We start from the raw sequence: 17,211 nt of genomic DNA, 5'->3' as shown, positions 1-17,211 counted from the left end.
CAATATACATTTTTTTTGGTCATAATTCTTACTTCAAAATTAACTGTACCAACTGTTGTCTTTTGTTGGTTTAAACGAGGTTGGGTTGGTTGGTTCGCAAAAAATAAAAAAATAAAAAGTTATACTTGTTTATAGACTAAAGGACAAAAAGAAGCATTAAGAAACAAATGCATAGATTAAATTAATTAATTGATAGAAATAGCTGGGGGAAAATGTTTTGGTCTGACTTTTGGTATGCTCATGTATCCAAATTAAAATTCAATTCAATTTCATTTCATTTTAAAAATGAAATCATCCCTGAATCTTCCTAATACTAAAAATAAAATACAAAAGTTTCCAGAGCGAAGATATTGTTAAAACGTTTAAATAGAATAATGTTTGCTATGCTTGTCATCCGTTTCTGTGCTGCTGTGCTGCTTGTGCTGCTGTAATTTCTTTGTTACTAATTAAACAGGTTCTTCGGTCCGAAAGAAAAAGCTAAAGAATTATCAATTAGGTCTCGTTGATGAAAATATAAGCTCATACTAACCACAAGATGGCAGTAGAGCATTAAACACTGAGCTGGGCAAACAATAATTTGAAATATATACCCGATAGCTGGGTAAACATTCCAGCCTGTCGGTTTAGCTGTTTAATGTCACATTAAATATTCTCAATCGAATTTTAAATAATTCATTAATGTCTTGTTGGAAACTGTTTGTGTATCTTTAGTCAACAGCAGAGGGCAGCAGTGAGCCCCAGCAGCCGCAGCATGAAGAATCCGGAGGAGGAAGATGTGGGAGGAAACAAAGAGGAGTGCTTATTTAAAGGGTGTGTTCCTCACCATGGTTTGTAAGAGCGGTGGGTAGCTTCACGATTTGGTGTTTTATGCTGAGAGCAGCGAGGAGCTGAAGGTCAAAGCAGGGTCACTGTGAGCGCTTTTTCCAGGTATGTGGATCCAGCAGAACTTCGTCGTGACTCCAGAAACATGAAGTTTAGGTCTGTTTCTGATCGTATACGTATCAGTAAAGTGTCTCGGATTGCGTAAGCCTTCATTTCAGTATTATTTTAATTAAATGGATACTAATTCGGATTTAGACTGCATCTATTTGTAAAGACCTGTTGGATGGACTCGTGATGGCTCTTCTGTTTCAGACGTGCGCATGAACACGTATCCCTTCACCACCTAGGTTTATTTATGTTTTACAACTCCTCAGCGCATTCATTCCTCTTACAGTATTAATAATAATTTAATTGCAAACGTTTGAATGTTTGCATTTAAACCTTAGGTTTTGAGTGTGTCTATGTTTTCGGATTGTATGGGTGTAATTAGTACAGGTACAAATTGCATATTTTTGGTGTGTAAAGTGTCCTGAGATGTCATTTATTGCTGACCTGACTCAATTTATTGTAGCCTATTAATTTATTGTAGCCTATTATGACCGAAAGATGTATTAGTAAACCTCAATCAAGTTAAGATTTGTCTTATATAGTGAATCGTTTGGAAAAATCCATCATATCCGCCACCTGGAAATCTTTGTTGTGAGGAATTTCTGAATTGGTTGAAAGCCACTCTAAGGATATTCTCTTGGATATAAAGCTAGGTTTCTAATTTTCATTTAAGGTGGAAAGAAACAAACATGGAAAGAAACAAACATTTTCAATATTTAAATCAGAAAACGTTTATTTATCTGTTTCCTGTTTAAATATGTGACTATTAAGCATCTTAAAAAAGAAACTGCACAGTTGAATTTGTCAAAAGAACACACACACCTATTCATCAAAATGAACTGAAATGTAACCCTGTGTGTGTAAGTAATCTACTTAAGAGTTTTACTTTTTGAATTGCATTTCAACTGCAAAATAAAATGTTTACTCTTTTGCCTCCCCGTCTGCATCAAGGTTGAGTTGTGTATTCAAGAAGGTGCAGCTGGTGTTATTGGACAGTCAGATAAAGGGGAAAAAAAAGCTTTTAAATTGAAAGTTTTGTACAAGAATTCAGAGGCACTGTCGGGTTAAGAACTATGAATCTCTCTGAAGAGTTTTTTTGTGGCTGATTTTGTTTTCCCAGGTGTGTTGAGATGCAGCGTAACGGCAGCAACGGCAGCTTGACCCAGCAGCTGGGAGAAAGATGGCTGACCTTGATGAACCGCCTTCAAGAGRATCCCAAGGTCAACCCAAACGCCCCACCTGTATTTGACTGACGTTCCTCAGTCATCCATTGTGTTTTCTCTATTTATTTGGCAAATCGAAGAGCTTTCAGGTGTGTTGTTTTCCTCTTCTACAGATTGCACAGGTGATGAGTACAAAGGCCGGGCAGTACCTCCGCCGTCGGCCTTTCTTAGCTCTCGCCCTGCTGCTGTTCAGCGCCATGGCTGCTCTACCTGTTGGGCTCTTCCTCTTCTTTGCCCTCATTACGATAGTTATGTCRGTTGTGGGGTTTGTTTTCTTTGAGGGTACGTTGCAGATCTCAAATTCAACAATGTGTGTGTGTGTGTGTGTGTTTGCTTTTTTTTTTTTCTTTCTACTTCAAGCTGTTTTTAATTCTTCCATTTAGCGTTTTTGCTGATTGTTGGAGGAATGACTCTGCTGTCTGTGCTCTCCGGCATCGCCCTCTTCTCCCTGGTGGTCTCGATCATCGTTACCAGTGTGTTCGTCACCATTCCCACCCTGCTGAGGCGTTACTACCCTGATGTGACAAAGGTAAAGGGAACAACCCCATACAGATGTAGAGTGCCTCTTTTTAACATTTAAACCAGAAACATTTCCTTATTTTATTGGGAATGTGAAGAAAGCAATTGTTGAAGGGAAGCTATAAGTAGTCATGTTTGGATTTTGGCCCAAGATGTGTAGAAACCATGAGGGTTCTGATCAGATGAGACAAGAGGTGAACTTTTCTGCAGGCAMGCACACACCATGCAGCAGAAAACTCGCACTGCACATAACTCTGAATGTGCCATCCTCATGGCGAAACATGCCGCGGTAAGATCTCTTAAAGTAAATGCAGAAATAATCCGAGAAGATGCAAAAGATTAGAAACTGGAGAGGAGGGTCTCCTTGCTTCATCCCTGAAGATGCAGCCAGACCTACAGTGAAAAAGTGTAGATCACATCCTTCAGGGGTGAAAAGCAGCCAGAATAAAAATGCATTGTAAAATCTACAGTTTGTGGCCTCTATTATTAACTTTTGACCGTCATTTGTTTCCTTTTCTCCTGAACTAGAAGAAGAAGAGCGAAGAAGAGWCTCCAGGACTGAAGCAGTAGGGAAATGTCCCCATCTTCTCTCTGCCTGGCGTTTTGGCGCCGCTCAACAGAAGATGCTCAGGATCTGAGCCGCTAAGCTCCAAACCTCTGTCAAGGTCTCTTCTTTATGAACACCAAGTGTCCTTGCTGCTTCAGKGAAAGGAGTGTGAAGTTTTATTTGTTTACAGTGCAATATGTGTATGAGTGTCTGTACTGCTCACGTCTCYCAATCGGGCTTAAGAGCTGAKCTCTGTTGAACAGGTCAAATCTTCATCCTGTTTCAGGACAGTGATGCAGCTACATCAGCACATTTTCTCCAAATCTGTTCTAGGTCCATTTTTAGTTACAAAAAGTATGCATTATATTTATATAGTTTGTTAAATATTAATATTACACAGTAAAAAGCTTATTAGATCACTTGTCTCCTTCATGGTAATTTTAATCATTTCTAGGAATCTAATATTCCTTTTTCTTACAAGAAATCCTAGAGGCAAATGTGGTGAGACCATGCTTAAACTAATCGGAGCATTAAACATTTAGTCATCCTCATGTGAGCTGATGTTTGATGCTTTCTGGCCTGGAGGAGGAGAGATTTTAACCCAGACTTTGTTTTATGTGGTGTCTCCTGCCAAAATSTCTACGTTTATGTTAAGAATTGTTTCAGGTTTTTTGTTTTGTTTGCATCATATTTATCATCCAAGTTTTAATTTTGCTCTCAATGCATTAATGCTAACGCATCAGTCAATGAAGTAAAAGTATTTTTTATCTTACATTCTTTCATTCATAATTCTATAGGTATTTAAACCTGTAGAAAAACTATTATCTGACAATAACAGCTCAGTTTTAGAAGGAATGTGTTTATTCTAGTGCTTCAGGGAACCAATGCAAAACACTTAATGCTGACRATTAAAGAGATTTTTTTTTCTTATTGTTTWATTTGTACTTGAACTGACCAAAGTGTCAAGACATTRAGACTTCCTGCCATGCACATGGGGCGTTTGCTTCCAGCATTATGTGGGACAAAAGCCAAGATTTTCCGGCGGAAAGTTGCTTTAACATGCGATCAATTATCATGAACCTATTGACAAGTTTGATCATGTGAATGAACATTTGAAAACTGACGTAAAAAAATTATTCACCGATTTCAATCTCCATAAACACGTTCACTGAATTCTGTGCTCCTCTTCAGACTAAGCTGCTTTTTCTAAAGGTTTGTTCTAAAACACTGCTTGTGGTGTTTTGAAGTACAGTTTTGTAAAATCTGTTTTAAGACATTTTGTGTATAATTATCATATTTTGCTTTCTTTCTTCATTTGAGTTTTCCACATATTGGAACGAAATAAATAGATTTTGTTTAAAATGGCCTTCATATACAGTACTTTGCAACTGCACTCATACAGCACAATGATTTACTGATTTTGAGGTGGTCTTATGCAATACACAAACACAAAGTAAATATTTAAGAGGAAATAAAAACTTATGGTTTTAATACGTTTTTATAAAAAAAAAAAAAAACTATAAATATTCCCTGATAGTCTAGAAAAAGACGACATATGAAGAGAATGGGTCGAGAGGAGCAGCTGCAGAAAAACCAAGGCTTGAGAATTGCTTGACAGGAAAAACGTGTTTTGCTGTCTACAAATTTGGTCTGTGTCATAAATGGGCAAAAATAAAAGCCACAAGTCCTGTTTCCAATCTGCCACAACTCAAGGACGGGACAGAGAACGCATGTGGAAGAAGGTCTTCCTGTTCGATGAAACCAAAAATATAACATTTTGACTACCTGTAAAAAACTGCAGGTAAAGACGTATCCCAAAATACTTGCGGGTGAAGGTGCTTCGAAAAACTATTATAAAGACAATTTCCATGCCACACTTCTCAGATTTTTATTTGTGAAAAAKTTTTAAACGGTGTCATTTTCCTTCCTCCTCCCAGTTATGCACTCCTTGTGTTTGTGTCACATGACACCAGCGAAATACATCAAAGTTTGTGAAAAAACTATCGGTGGATTTGTGGAGTGGTTGGCCAAAATACAATTTGCTCGATCTGTGTCGAGGGCTGCACATTCTTAGAAGTTTTTGTTTTATGAAACGGTAATGTTTCCATCACCTAAATTTTGCTTAAAATGTAGACTTTAAACTTTAATGAAGTAGACAGCAGAATTAAACAGAAAAGTTAAGACATACATCAAAATTGATGAAAGTATTTGGGATTTCCTCTCAAGTTTGTGAAAAGCATCCTCTCTTCTGTCRAGGTCAGCTRACTGATTCAGTCCTTTCAGAACATTCCCCTTCATCTTTATCTCTGGTTTTGTGTCATAATCCAGTCCGACATCCATTTAAATCTCCTGGTTCTCCTTAATGGTGTCTCTTTCCATGAATGACCCTTAGCATGAATTTGCTGCACCTAGTTTAAAGTTTCTTGCTCTGCAGGTATTTGAAGTTTGAGGCAAATGATAAAACCTGAGGTGGGACCTGATGGTGAATTTTCAAAAGGTACTTTTGATCTCTCAACCTTATTATGTTTCACTTAGGTTAAACATAATTAGGTCTGCTGTGTTTCTTGGTCTTYTTGTAGCTGCTGGTTCGCTGTTTTCTAACAAACTATTAAGGTCTTCATAGAACAGCTGGATTTCTACTGAGCTTAATTATAATACTATATACATGATTTCTGAAGGCAACTGATTGCACCAGATTAAAAATTGTATCGTGATAAAAGTTGAACAAAAATGCATAAAAAATGTTGAATTTTTTTTTTTTTGCCTCAATTATGCACCATTTGTCAAACATCAAATTCTAACAAAATCCCTCAAGATCAGTGGTTGTGTGACAAAATAGATTAAAAAAAAGTATGAATATTTTTTATAAGGAATTTTACAATTATATGCAGTGAACTTCCAGTTTTTTTTCTCAGTAAACAAACAAGCCACTTAATATCAATTATAATAAAATCTTTAATGGAGGTGATATCATGCAAAAAGAAAACAAAAAAAAAAATTTGACAAAATTTGGAAACCCCTATAAGAATGCCCACTTAGATAAAGTTGACGGGGCCTTATGATTTAACAGAAATGCACTCGTAGAACAACATCACACCTACTCAGTTAGAAAGCAACAATAAAAAAAAGGCAGAACCGTGCTCAAAAGCTCATTTAGAACAGAAACCAAATCAGCTGAGATACAAAAGTTAGTCAACATGCCAGAGGATTTTTCTAAGAAACATGGCAATCTTTTCTTTTTTACCCCAGTTTCAGGTCTGGAAAAAAAACTATGGAGAAACTACTGGAAGGTGTTCATGAGTTTGGTTCTGGAGTGCAATAACAGCTAAAACCAGGTCTGAGGCTCAATCTGCTCCGAAAATGTGACAATGCATCGTTTTAGGATTTTATTGAACTCTACATATAAGTGATAAAGACTAGTGAACACATCTGAAATTGAATTTTAAACAAAATGAGCACCATTTGAAAATACTGATGTGCCAAAATGATTGCTGGTACTTTGATCATCCAGTCTATACTTTACATCTTATAGTCAAAATCCCTCTATGAGCTCCCCGTAAAAATGTGATTTTTAAACAAGTATAACCTGTTAAAAGGTTTAGTTTCATCTTACTAAAGCAAAATTTACACAAAAAAAAATGCATTTCTAATATTGGCTTCATTGAATGTTTTCCCTCAAAGCATATTTGCTTATAGCTACACAAATAATCGAAAGATTTTTAGATAAATGAACAAAAACAGAGAAAATGGACATAATCCTCATCAGGCACTCTGATACATTATGCTCTATCACTCTTTAATAAGACTGTACATTTGTGCATTTTCTTACTTTACCAAGTTAAAGTCAAACAAGGTACTCAGAGTCTACCTTTTGTGTGACGTAATAACAGAAAACAAGGGTATACACCTCACATGTAAAAAAAAATAAGAAAGGAGCAATGTATCCTATTTTGAACAGCAATGAAAAGAAGTTTTAAGGCAAGATGCTGAACACAGTAATCCAAAAGTCGATGATCTTTGTTCAGCGCCGGTGTTTTGTTGGCATTTACCAGTTCCATGAGCAATCATCAAGACGACTAGTGTTTTTATTCCCCCCAGTAGTTGGCTGTTTCAGGCATCTGTCGCTGTCGTTCATGAGACTCCACAACGTCATCTCCGCACCCCCTGAGTCTGCTGGAACTGCTCGGTCTCCTCCAGTCTGTCTTTATGCCGGCAGGCTCAACTTCTTACCTTTCAACACTGCAGGGAGGAAAAAAAAAAAAACAACAACAAAAAACTTAGAAACCATAACTAGAACTGTCTAGGTTTGGAAGATGTCCTTTTCATAAATCATTGTCAGATTATTTAAAACCACAAACTGAAGCAAAGTGCTGAGCATGAAAAGGAAACATAAGATTCAAAAGCATTAAAAACTTAAGTAGTAATGAAACTGACTGTTTTATAAGAAGTGTTTKTTTTTTTTGCAGTGTCACCACAGACATTTTGGTCCTTTAAGAAGCTTTAGATTAGTTTTAAGGCATGGATTYAGTTTTTAAGCATAGTTCATACATTTCCAATGGTTACTCTAAAAGCTTGTATTCATTCAAAAGCCATTTTAGTTGTGCATTTGGGTTTATTACAATTTAGGAACACCCAACTGTGTCCAGGTTTTAACCATCTACATGCTGATTATTATTTTATATTTTTTAGGTAGCCCTTCTTTCACTTACCTATTTTGTGCAATGAACAATCAACTGACAACTAAAATCACAGCACAGGTTTACTAATATTTCTCATTTCAAAATCCCAGGATGAAATTTCAAATTTTTTGTGGCCATTTAAAAACAAATTGAGTACATTTGACTATTAAACATTTGCCTATAGTGGAATGTTATTGTCTGCATGTTTCACAAATCTTAAAAACACAATATTGATAGTGGATTTTCATTAAACAATTTGGTAAAGGGCCATTTCCCAATTTTATTTGGCATCTGGACCTTCTTCAAAACCTGCATGCAAACTTATAAATAAGTAAATAGTTCTGAAATGTCTCTACTGAAATTATTGTCTATAAGTAAGTCACAGCAAGTGAAAACTCAAAAATCTTAGAATATAAGTTGGCTGTGGTATCCAGTGGATAGTTGTGACGTCAATACCTTGAAAAGATCTTGAACTGTGGCAAATTATTTTAGCTACGTCTCAGGCACATGAGAGGAAATTCACGAAGCACGCCAAGTGTTTCAGCACAACAATTTTTCTGTGAGGAACTGGGACTATTTATCCTCTGATTTATTGCAGAATGCCGGGATCATAATCGGCAAATATGCCTCGAGACTTTGGGAAAAAAATAATTGCTCTTTTCAGAAATTTTAGATGACCGAAACCTTCGATCATCTAAGGATGAACTTTCCAGTGAGGTTTTTCAGTGAACAAGCAAAGAAGATAAATTGAATGAATGTTATTCTAGGACAGTGGTTCTTAACCTTTTTTGAGGTACCAAACCCACCAGTTTCATATGCGCACTCACTGAACCCTTCTGTAGTGATAAATAAAATATGATTTTTTTTTCCCCGCAAATTCAAGGCATAGGGGGTGACCCAACTAGACTCTAGTTGGGTCACCCCAAGATCGCCAAGTTTTCTTAAAAGGTAGAGTCTCTGAGAACAGTTCTTCAAAATATAGTCAGTGTTTTCAGCAAAGTTGAGCTGACTGTCCAGGAACGACCCAAGGAATTTAAAATTTGCCACAGTTTCAACGGGTTGTCCATCAAGAGAAACTGGAACCATTTTACGGTCTTATTTAGATCATTTAATTAGCTCTACATTCTTAAGAGAATGAAAAATTAATAATAAATAATAAAGACTTTGCGGTATTCTGATTTAGTAATGTAATTATATTAGTTGTGTTACCACCTCCTCACCACTAGAGGCAGTAGCAGGCCCGAAAAGATGCGACTAAGGAGCAGATTTAGAAGTACAGCGAAAGCTACAGAATTTGGTAAAAACTGTGAGCTTTGCTGAAGTAATTAAAGACACAARTTCAAATCCATGCTGAGAGTGGAGCTCCTTCAATCAGGGCTCCTCCGCAGCTCTGATTGGCTAAGCAATGTAACGTGATCCTCTGCAGCAAATGATGGCAAAGTGGGGCGCGCCATCACGACTTTACACAAGTGTGTCTTTACTTCCGCGGCAGAGGCTCCACCGAACCCCTGAGACTGACTCATCGAACCCCTGGGGTTCGATCGAACCCAGGTTAAGAACCACTGTTCTAGGAAGAGACATACCAGAAACCATCCAACTAATGAGAAGTAACAAATTATCCCAACAAGTGACCAAGAATTCACTTTCAATTCGTCTATAAACAAAGCAGATGTTCATCCTTTTTTTAATGCTTTGAGCCATCGTATTTGGCACATGTTCATACAATCTCCAGGTAGAAATTGAGAACATGACCCACCTTTGGTAACATAAAGGTAGAAGAAGTCACAGTAGAGGACAGTCTGGACCACGCCAGCCACAATGGCGATCATGTCGAAGAAACCCTCGAAGTAGTAACGCCAAATCCAGTTGAATAGGTAGAGGGCCCGATACAGGCCCAGGCAGAACAGGTAGTGGGTGGTGATGGTTTCGGCCTCTCCAGTCTTGCTGATCATGAAGAGCTGTGGCAGGATTGCCACAGACTCCAGGTAGATGGAGAACGTCCAAAGGATCTGCAGACAAAGAGATTTTAGTTTAAAACACCACAGAAAACAAGTYGGCAATATGTTCTGAATAATTATCGTTGACAAAGTCAATATTGTTAATCCACCATTTTTATATTTAAAATTTCCAGTGGGAGGAAAAAAAAACACGAGCCCCCCCCACCATCATTGATCCTCTGCCGTGCTTGACCACGAGGATCTTCTCCACATACTCAATATATTCTCATTATGAATCACTGTTAATAACCGATACAAGTTAGTCTGTATACCCCCCAGCAATTTTAAACACACCTCAAGGGGAGAGAAGTCATGGTTGATGAGAACAGCAAGACCCCCAACAGGAACAATCAGGAACTCCACCCTGAAACTGTCATGGTTTCCATCGTAGGTGGCCCTGAACTTCATGTAGATCAGGTAAACGGTGGCGTACGAACAGCCGATGTATATTACCTGGTGAGCAGCAAAGAAGCGCTCATCAGTGGCGACGCACAAAGAAACAGCACCTGTGTGTTTGGTTAACAGTTACCTCACCTTCATGGATGTGTTGTACAGCGAGATAAAAGAGGTGAGGAGATCCAGGTAACGTGTGGTGAACACCAGGGCAAAGAGAATTTGGCTCTTCCCAGAGATGCCTTTAACAGGAAAATATCAGCAGATACAAAGTTTCAGTTCAGTAGACTGTGGGCTGAAAAATAGTCTGGATAACTCATAAGTCAGGCTTTTCATTGTAGCATACTGACATCTACTGGAAATGACTTCAAACCATCCCAAAAATATGTTTTTGATACCAAATCCCTTGGATATGATCCTCAATTTACTTTGAAACTTGTGTAAAGCTGTATAAGAAAAAATACTTCTAGCTTTTTTTTTTTTTTTTGGAAACTGGACCTTAATCAGGCTAACTGACCGAACGCTCAGATATCAAATTGTGGGTGTTTGTACACAATAACCCACAATTAAGTTTTCTGTAGTGAATTAGATTAAGAATYGTTTTAAATGTGTCGAAAGCAAATACTCAAAAGGCTATAAATCAGATTTCTCAAATTGAACATTCTTATAAAGTATTGACCCTATATCTGTAATCTAACACGTGAAAATACGAGGGAATTTGAAAACCTTGTTTTGTATACAAACAATTTGTTAATCAGAAATGTTCAATTTTCTGAATCAATGTCCAGTACATATTGCTGTTCTCTGGACTGCATCGTGTCATACCGTCTCTGCTGTTGGTCACAGATATTGGCTATTGTGTGATATTGTGACGTTTTAAACTTTTTACATCATATATTTCATAATTGACGTTATACACTACTGTGACAAAAACCATTTCCCTCCGTGGATTGTTACAGTATCCGTTTCGCCTTCATTTAAAAGAGAAACCTTTAGCATGTTGCTAACTTCCGTAGCTTCTCCTGTAGCGCCACGTCAGAGAGCAGACCAAAAAAGTCAATCCACAAGCCTCAGAGCAGGATCTCTGGGGGTGTAGAGCTGGCAAACCCACCCAGTGTGAACTCAGCAGTTTATATTTAAAAGATTAACTTAACCTAATCATACATAATAATCTCTACTAAGCAGCACAAATACAACGGAATGCAGCTCGCAGCAAATCAAACCACAGTTACTCAGCAAAGATCATCGATATAACGTTACAACAGTAGACATTCCCCCAAGCTACATCCGTCTTCAAATGAACAGAAATCATTACATTAGGCGGACTGTTTTGTGGATGTGTGGAATTGCAAACAGCAGTTTTTGACTGCTAACAGTTAGCTCTACTTTTAGCCGTTAGCCTTTGACTCAAATGAATGACCAGTACCATTAGCATGTGAAGCTAGCTGGCAGAAAGGCTACTGATTAAGACTCATAACACACATTCTAGTTGAAGACACAGGTCAAGCTTAGCAAATGTCATCAGGAACGCCACACTGTAGCATATGATAATACGACAATACTAAAGTCGAAGCTCACCTGCACAAGATCTGCTTTTCCATATTTTAAGTAGCAGGATGATGATAGCAGCCAGATGAGAGAGGTCTCCTGTCAGTCTGAAGACGTTCATTGTTGCAGAGAGGAAATACAAGCGGAAAGAGCTTGGAAGATAAAGGTTTCACTATTTACTCCGACTCAAAGTGACGCGTTCTGCTGCCTTGTAAGTCTTCTCCTAGTAACTTAGAGGGGGACACAAATCTGCGGGATCCACAGGGTTGAAAATATGGCGAAGGTGCAGGTCGACGTGGAAGGGGGCGGGCTGATAACACAAAGCTCATCTCTGATTGGACGGAAACGTGACTGACGGCGCAAATGGCCCCGCCTACAGAAATTGAACTGTCCAGAAGAGGGAACATCACAAGCGCTTATACGGTAGGTCATTTTGTTCATTTTCTTTCATAATTTTTGCATGGTAGTAAGAATTAGTATAGGTAGAGAAAGATGATAAAGGAGCTTTCCGCGGCAGGTTATAATGCATTACAAGCCAATATCAGCTCTAAGAGTACTAATGACGTCTCACGGCTCCTTTTCAGGGTGAATTCATATTTTTTATAATTTTGCATCTTTTCAGTTTAAGCACTAKGCCTTTTTATTCTTAATAGCACAAAGTAGAGTAAAATAGTTAAGAAGAATCGATTAATATGTTTTTTTCTTTTTTTAAAAACAAATGAATGTGAAAAGTGTGGTAATCATTTGTATTCAGCTCCTATTACTCTTATACTCCAAAATAAAATCCCAATGCAAGCAATTGTCTTAAAAAGGCAGTTATAGAGAAAACAGTGTACCTGCGCATGACTGTGTGGCACAACAAAGAGCATGAGGTTCAAGGAGAGCATCAATAAAGAGGTATCCCAAAATCTACAGGACAACTATTTGCAGTAGATCACAGATCTGATCCTTATGGAAAAGTGACAATAAGCCATAGTAAAAAAAATAAATAAAGGTTTATTACAAACCATGCACAGTGAATATCTAGAAACCTTAAGAGTGGCGACATCATGTTTTGAAAATGTTTTTTTGTGCGCAGGACAGCCACAAAGTTATGGTATGTCGACAAGGGAAAGAATATGTGCAATTAAACCTTCTGGCTTACAATACAAAGTGGAACAAAATTATCACTGCAAATTACTCTAAGCAAACTATTTTCACATAGCGACTCTTCAGCAAGGAATAGGTAAGTAGGAGAGACTTAATGGAAAAATGGATATAAATAAAGGACAATCCTGGAAGAAAACCTGCAGAAAAACAACCCTAAAACAAACAACTGGAGCTATAATGGAAAAGTTTAGGCCAAAATAAATCCATGTGCAAATCCATGCAAAACATAGGCCTTAATTCAACAGGAAACCTGTCGCAATCATTAAAAATTGTGGTTAATAGATTTCCTCCATCCAATTTGACTGGAATTGAGAATTTTTGGAATATATATACACATGTCCCATAAAATCCTAATAAAATACATTGACATTTTGTAGAATTGCAAAATGTGAAAAAGTTAAGCGGCTGTGACACGGTAATAAGCTTAGAAATGTATTCAACTCAAAATGTTGTAGCTGTAATTTGCTTAGTAGAGTTAAATAAGGAAGTTAGAATTGAGGAAGCTTAATACAACCTTCTTCCCATGTTGTAGTCATTTCTCATCACCTCATTCAGGAAATCATAAGATCACTCACAAGCTGTCAAGCTACAGACATGAAGCGAATGCTTTGGCTGCCTTTTCTGCTTGTGCCCCTCTCCCGGACAGGTAAGAAATTAACATATCTTTTGGTGAATTACATACCTATTGATTCCCCAGTTCCACATTAGTAAAATGTAAATACTTGAAAGCGACTTTAATGTGACAGCAAACCTGCTATTGTTCTAAAAGACTTTAAAGATGGAAGTTACTCAAAGGTTATTTTTTGCTCTATATTCCAGGACACACACAAAAATCAGAGGGATGCTTATTTCAGAAGCAACAGTTGATGTGGAAAAATATAGGTGAAAAAGCTGTTCTAAATTGCAGCATTTATTCACACTGTTCAGCTGGAGAACTGGAGTTCGAATGGTTTCTTGTTAAAAAGGATTCCTATAAGCGTCTTATGCAGACCCAAAGGTACAACATACAAAAAAATATTTTAAACATCGATTCTGTTAATGGCAACGACACTGGGCTTTACCTCTGTGCTGCAAAAGAGACAGAATGCTGCCAACCGTTTGTAGCAAATGGGACACTTCTTGTAGTGGGAGGTAAGGAGACCGTAACCTTGGAAAAAAATACAGCTTATCGACGCTTTGGAACTAATTTCTTCTTTTATGTTCCAGGAAAACCTAAGGTAATGCTGTGGACGATTCTTGTGTGGGTGTTATTTACCCTCTTAGCCATCTACAGCTTGGCTTTGGTTACCCTCATCATAGTAAGGAAGGTAAATCATCAATATCTCTAATGTCAACAATCATGCATACAAAACAAAAACTGAAAGTTTGCAATAAACTTTTATTTTTCTGTTTCCAGCGGGACTGTAACTTGACCTCCAGCGACAAGAGCCCTAAAACTGAAACGGTAATTGAAGTGTGTCTTTTTTTAAAATTGTGTTTCTATTGTGTAAACTGTTTTCTAAATGAGGGGAAAAGCCCATGCGTAAAAAGAGGAACAAAATCGAAGGCGCAGTAAATCCCTGACTGAAAACACCGCGACTGCAACACTCGACATACCTTCAAATACACGTGACAAAAATTAAACCTCTGCATATGTTTTATTGATCATTTGAAACATTTTCCAGCAGAATAGCGTAAGGAAGAAAACACAGTTCAGAGACGTACTGCAAGAACTCCACAGCAGGTCGATGGTGAACAAAAGGAAACAAAGCACAAGAGGAAACGGCTCCCAAGTTGGGGTAAATTATGTTGCAGCACACCAGCGTCAAAATTACTCAACAGAAACACTGCAATAACATCTACTGTTGCATTATCTTTAAACAGAAAAAAAAATGTGTTAATGTCTTTCCAGGCAGTAAGTGGGCACGGCAACATYTCTAYCGACGACATCTACCAAAATGTCTAATGGTCATCTCACCCTGTTAAATAACAGGAGGATGTTACAAAGCTACGAAACATGTGTCTGAGGTGACTGTTCTGTTGCAAATGTTAGGACAAATGAGTCAGAGGACTGGTTGGATCTTTGCTCAAGTTTATCAATGAAATGAGACATTTACTGCACAGTAATGATGCTGACTCAGGGTTTTCAGCAGCGTCACATTGACTGTCTCTTTCCATAGTTCTGTTCAAACTTTTTTGCTCAGTTGAACTAGTCCATGCAAGTTTATTCTTGAGCTGTAATTGGAGGCATTTATGCAGCGCAGAACAGAGGATTAAATGAGAAATAGTTGTTTTAAGCTGTCAACATAGATCCAAAAGTTGAACATGGCATGCATGCTTATGTAATAGGTGGTTTTAGACAGCAACATTAGTAAAATAATACCGTTTAGCAGTGCTGTGTAAAGATCCTATTTAAGATTTTGTTGTAAGGTTAATGTTTTCTTTCTTTTCTTTTTATTTTTAATTCAGTTTGTGAATCTTAAAAGTCCTGTCACGCTCTGTAAATGATTGACACTGTATTGCCAGAAGTTTTGGTCACTTGCTTTTAATATGAACTTTGATGACGTCCCGTTTTAATTGCAGATTTAGGAGTTTGTTCATGAGAATTTTTGAACCATTATTCCAGAAGTGCATTAATGAGGTCAGACACTGATGTTGGACGACTTTGGTCACAGTCTCATTYATCCTAAAGATGTTCTGTCGGGCTGAAATCGGTAATTTGTGCAGGGCAGCCAAGTTCTTTCACACCAGACAAGATTATCCATCACTTTATGGGTTTTGGTTTATGGTTTGGTGCCCAGTCACAGAAGTGAACATCCCAAAATTGTTCCTACACAGGCAAACATTGTTTTAGTATGTAAAGCTTCTTTCAGTTGAACTAATATTCCTTCTTTACCAAACTTTTATATTGACACAAAGTAGTCATGGAAACCCAGACTTTGGTGGGTTTTCATACAGAGAGCCACGATTCATCACTGCAAAGAAGATGGTCATAATGTCTTATATATATTTTTAGAAACTGGTTGATTTTTTTTTCTATTTGAAAGAAAAAACTGCATTTTTGAACCAATAAAATACTTTTATAATTAATGTGTGAAAGAAATCTTGTATTAAAGAGTTTGTTCTGTTAGTTTTATTCTGCTACATTTAAATTTCTAACAGATCAATAAGGCTTGGGATGTAGCATAGAAAATTGTTGTTGTGATATTCCTACAAAGCCTTGAGAATAAAATGAAAATATTGCAAATGTCTCTAAAAACAGTAGAAATCGTTAAATCTTTTGAACATGAATGTTATTGCACATTGCACTGCACAATCCAGTTTTATCATAAACCTGGTTATGGCAAAGTTTTTATATGCCTTCTTCCTTTCATAGTCTTTGGTGCTGCTGCAATGCAAAGATATCATGCTGTTCTTTAAAATGCTTTCTGTTGTGCATTTGTGATAACTGATCAGCAGTTTCAGTAGAAGGTTTGGTTTCTTTAACTTCCTCTTTGAGAACTTAAAACTGCTCACACTCCATGTTCCCTCTGTGTTACATAGTACTGGACTGTGACAATAATTTGTCTATTCTGGTGTTCAAAATCAGGTTGTTAGCATTCATCTTTGTTAGGTTCTGAACCTATTCTTCATATGCTGTATGCATATCAGTCAGAAGAGCTGTTGCCTGCAGAGACACACCAGGAAGTCTGGTTCCTTGTAGGTAAAACAATATAAAAATAAAGATGACTTTGGGGAATTTTGCTTGTTACTTTAAGAATCATGTTTAAAATTGGAAATATGTTCAAAATCTCTTTTAATAGTACCTCACAATGATTTGAAAAAATCATTGTGAGGTACAGGTTCACATTGACATTACAAAATAAGCAAATATCATCTTTATTGAACCAGTTTATATTAAAACAACTCTGATAACAATTCAGCTGTGAAGCCTCGAGTCCAGTGTACTTTTAAAGTTTCATATGTACACACAACACAGATTCATTCAGCATCAATTTCATTTGACATATACGTCTCCTACAAAGGAATGGCTCTAATCCATTTTCAAATTAAATCTGGTATTTAATTTTTATTTCTGCAATTGATTTTTAATCATTGTGACATTTTCTATTAAACTTTTTTCCTGTGAAACCGTGTACTGCATGTTTTCACTTGTAATTTATATTCATAAAGGTCCTTATCTTTCATGTTTTTAAAATTTTTATTCTGTTCCTTCAAGGTAAATAAAGATTAACCTATTTTTGCAC

At 37.1% G+C, this 17,211-nt stretch overlaps 3 protein-coding genes across 5 annotated transcripts; 2 read left to right on the top strand and 1 right to left on the bottom strand.

Moving 5' to 3' along the window:
- The first annotated feature begins 720 nt into the window (after window positions 1-720).
- On the top strand, window positions 721-4,146 carry LOC103469205 (promethin). Of its 3 annotated transcripts, none has more exons than XM_008416736.2 (5): window positions 721-810; window positions 2,051-2,150; window positions 2,267-2,435; window positions 2,537-2,682; window positions 3,204-4,146. In XM_008416736.2, exons 1-5 carry the CDS (start codon window positions 752-754, stop codon window positions 3,240-3,242), a joined length of 513 nt encoding a protein of 170 aa, XP_008414958.1. In that variant the 5' UTR covers window positions 721-751; the 3' UTR covers window positions 3,243-4,146. The 3 variants fall into 3 exon arrangements, with proteins under 3 accessions (XP_008414958.1, XP_008414957.1, XP_008414959.1); XM_008416735.2 differs by having other exon boundaries at window positions 728-810; window positions 3,201-4,146; XM_008416737.2 differs by having other exon boundaries at window positions 738-927; window positions 3,201-4,146.
- Window positions 4,147-6,154: 2,008 nt separating this feature from the next.
- On the bottom strand, window positions 6,155-12,134 carry kdelr2a (KDEL endoplasmic reticulum protein retention receptor 2a). The gene is made up of 5 exons (XM_008416738.2): window positions 11,867-12,134; window positions 10,430-10,530; window positions 10,190-10,348; window positions 9,655-9,907; window positions 6,155-7,458 (listed from the first exon to the last, which is right to left on the bottom strand). Exons 1-5 carry the CDS (start codon window positions 11,955-11,957, stop codon window positions 7,424-7,426), a joined length of 639 nt encoding a protein of 212 aa, XP_008414960.1. The 5' UTR covers window positions 11,958-12,134; the 3' UTR covers window positions 6,155-7,423.
- Window positions 12,135-13,545: 1,411 nt separating this feature from the next.
- Window positions 13,546-16,807, top strand: LOC103469207 (uncharacterized). The gene is made up of 6 exons (XM_008416741.2): window positions 13,546-13,631; window positions 13,805-14,116; window positions 14,192-14,292; window positions 14,382-14,429; window positions 14,650-14,763; window positions 14,877-16,807. The coding sequence occupies exons 1-6, from the start codon at window positions 13,580-13,582 to the stop codon at window positions 14,928-14,930; spliced, it is 681 nt and encodes a 226-aa protein (XP_008414963.1). The 5' UTR covers window positions 13,546-13,579; the 3' UTR covers window positions 14,931-16,807.
- The last annotated feature ends 404 nt before the right edge of the window (window positions 16,808-17,211 follow it).

This window comes from Poecilia reticulata, linkage group LG8 (assembly GCF_000633615.1).
Source record: "Poecilia reticulata strain Guanapo linkage group LG8, Guppy_female_1.0+MT, whole genome shotgun sequence".
Taxonomy (NCBI): Eukaryota; Metazoa; Chordata; class Actinopteri; order Cyprinodontiformes; family Poeciliidae; genus Poecilia; species Poecilia reticulata.
Note: the sequence above shows the minus strand (reverse complement) of the source record. Positions and strands in the feature narration are given on the sequence as shown.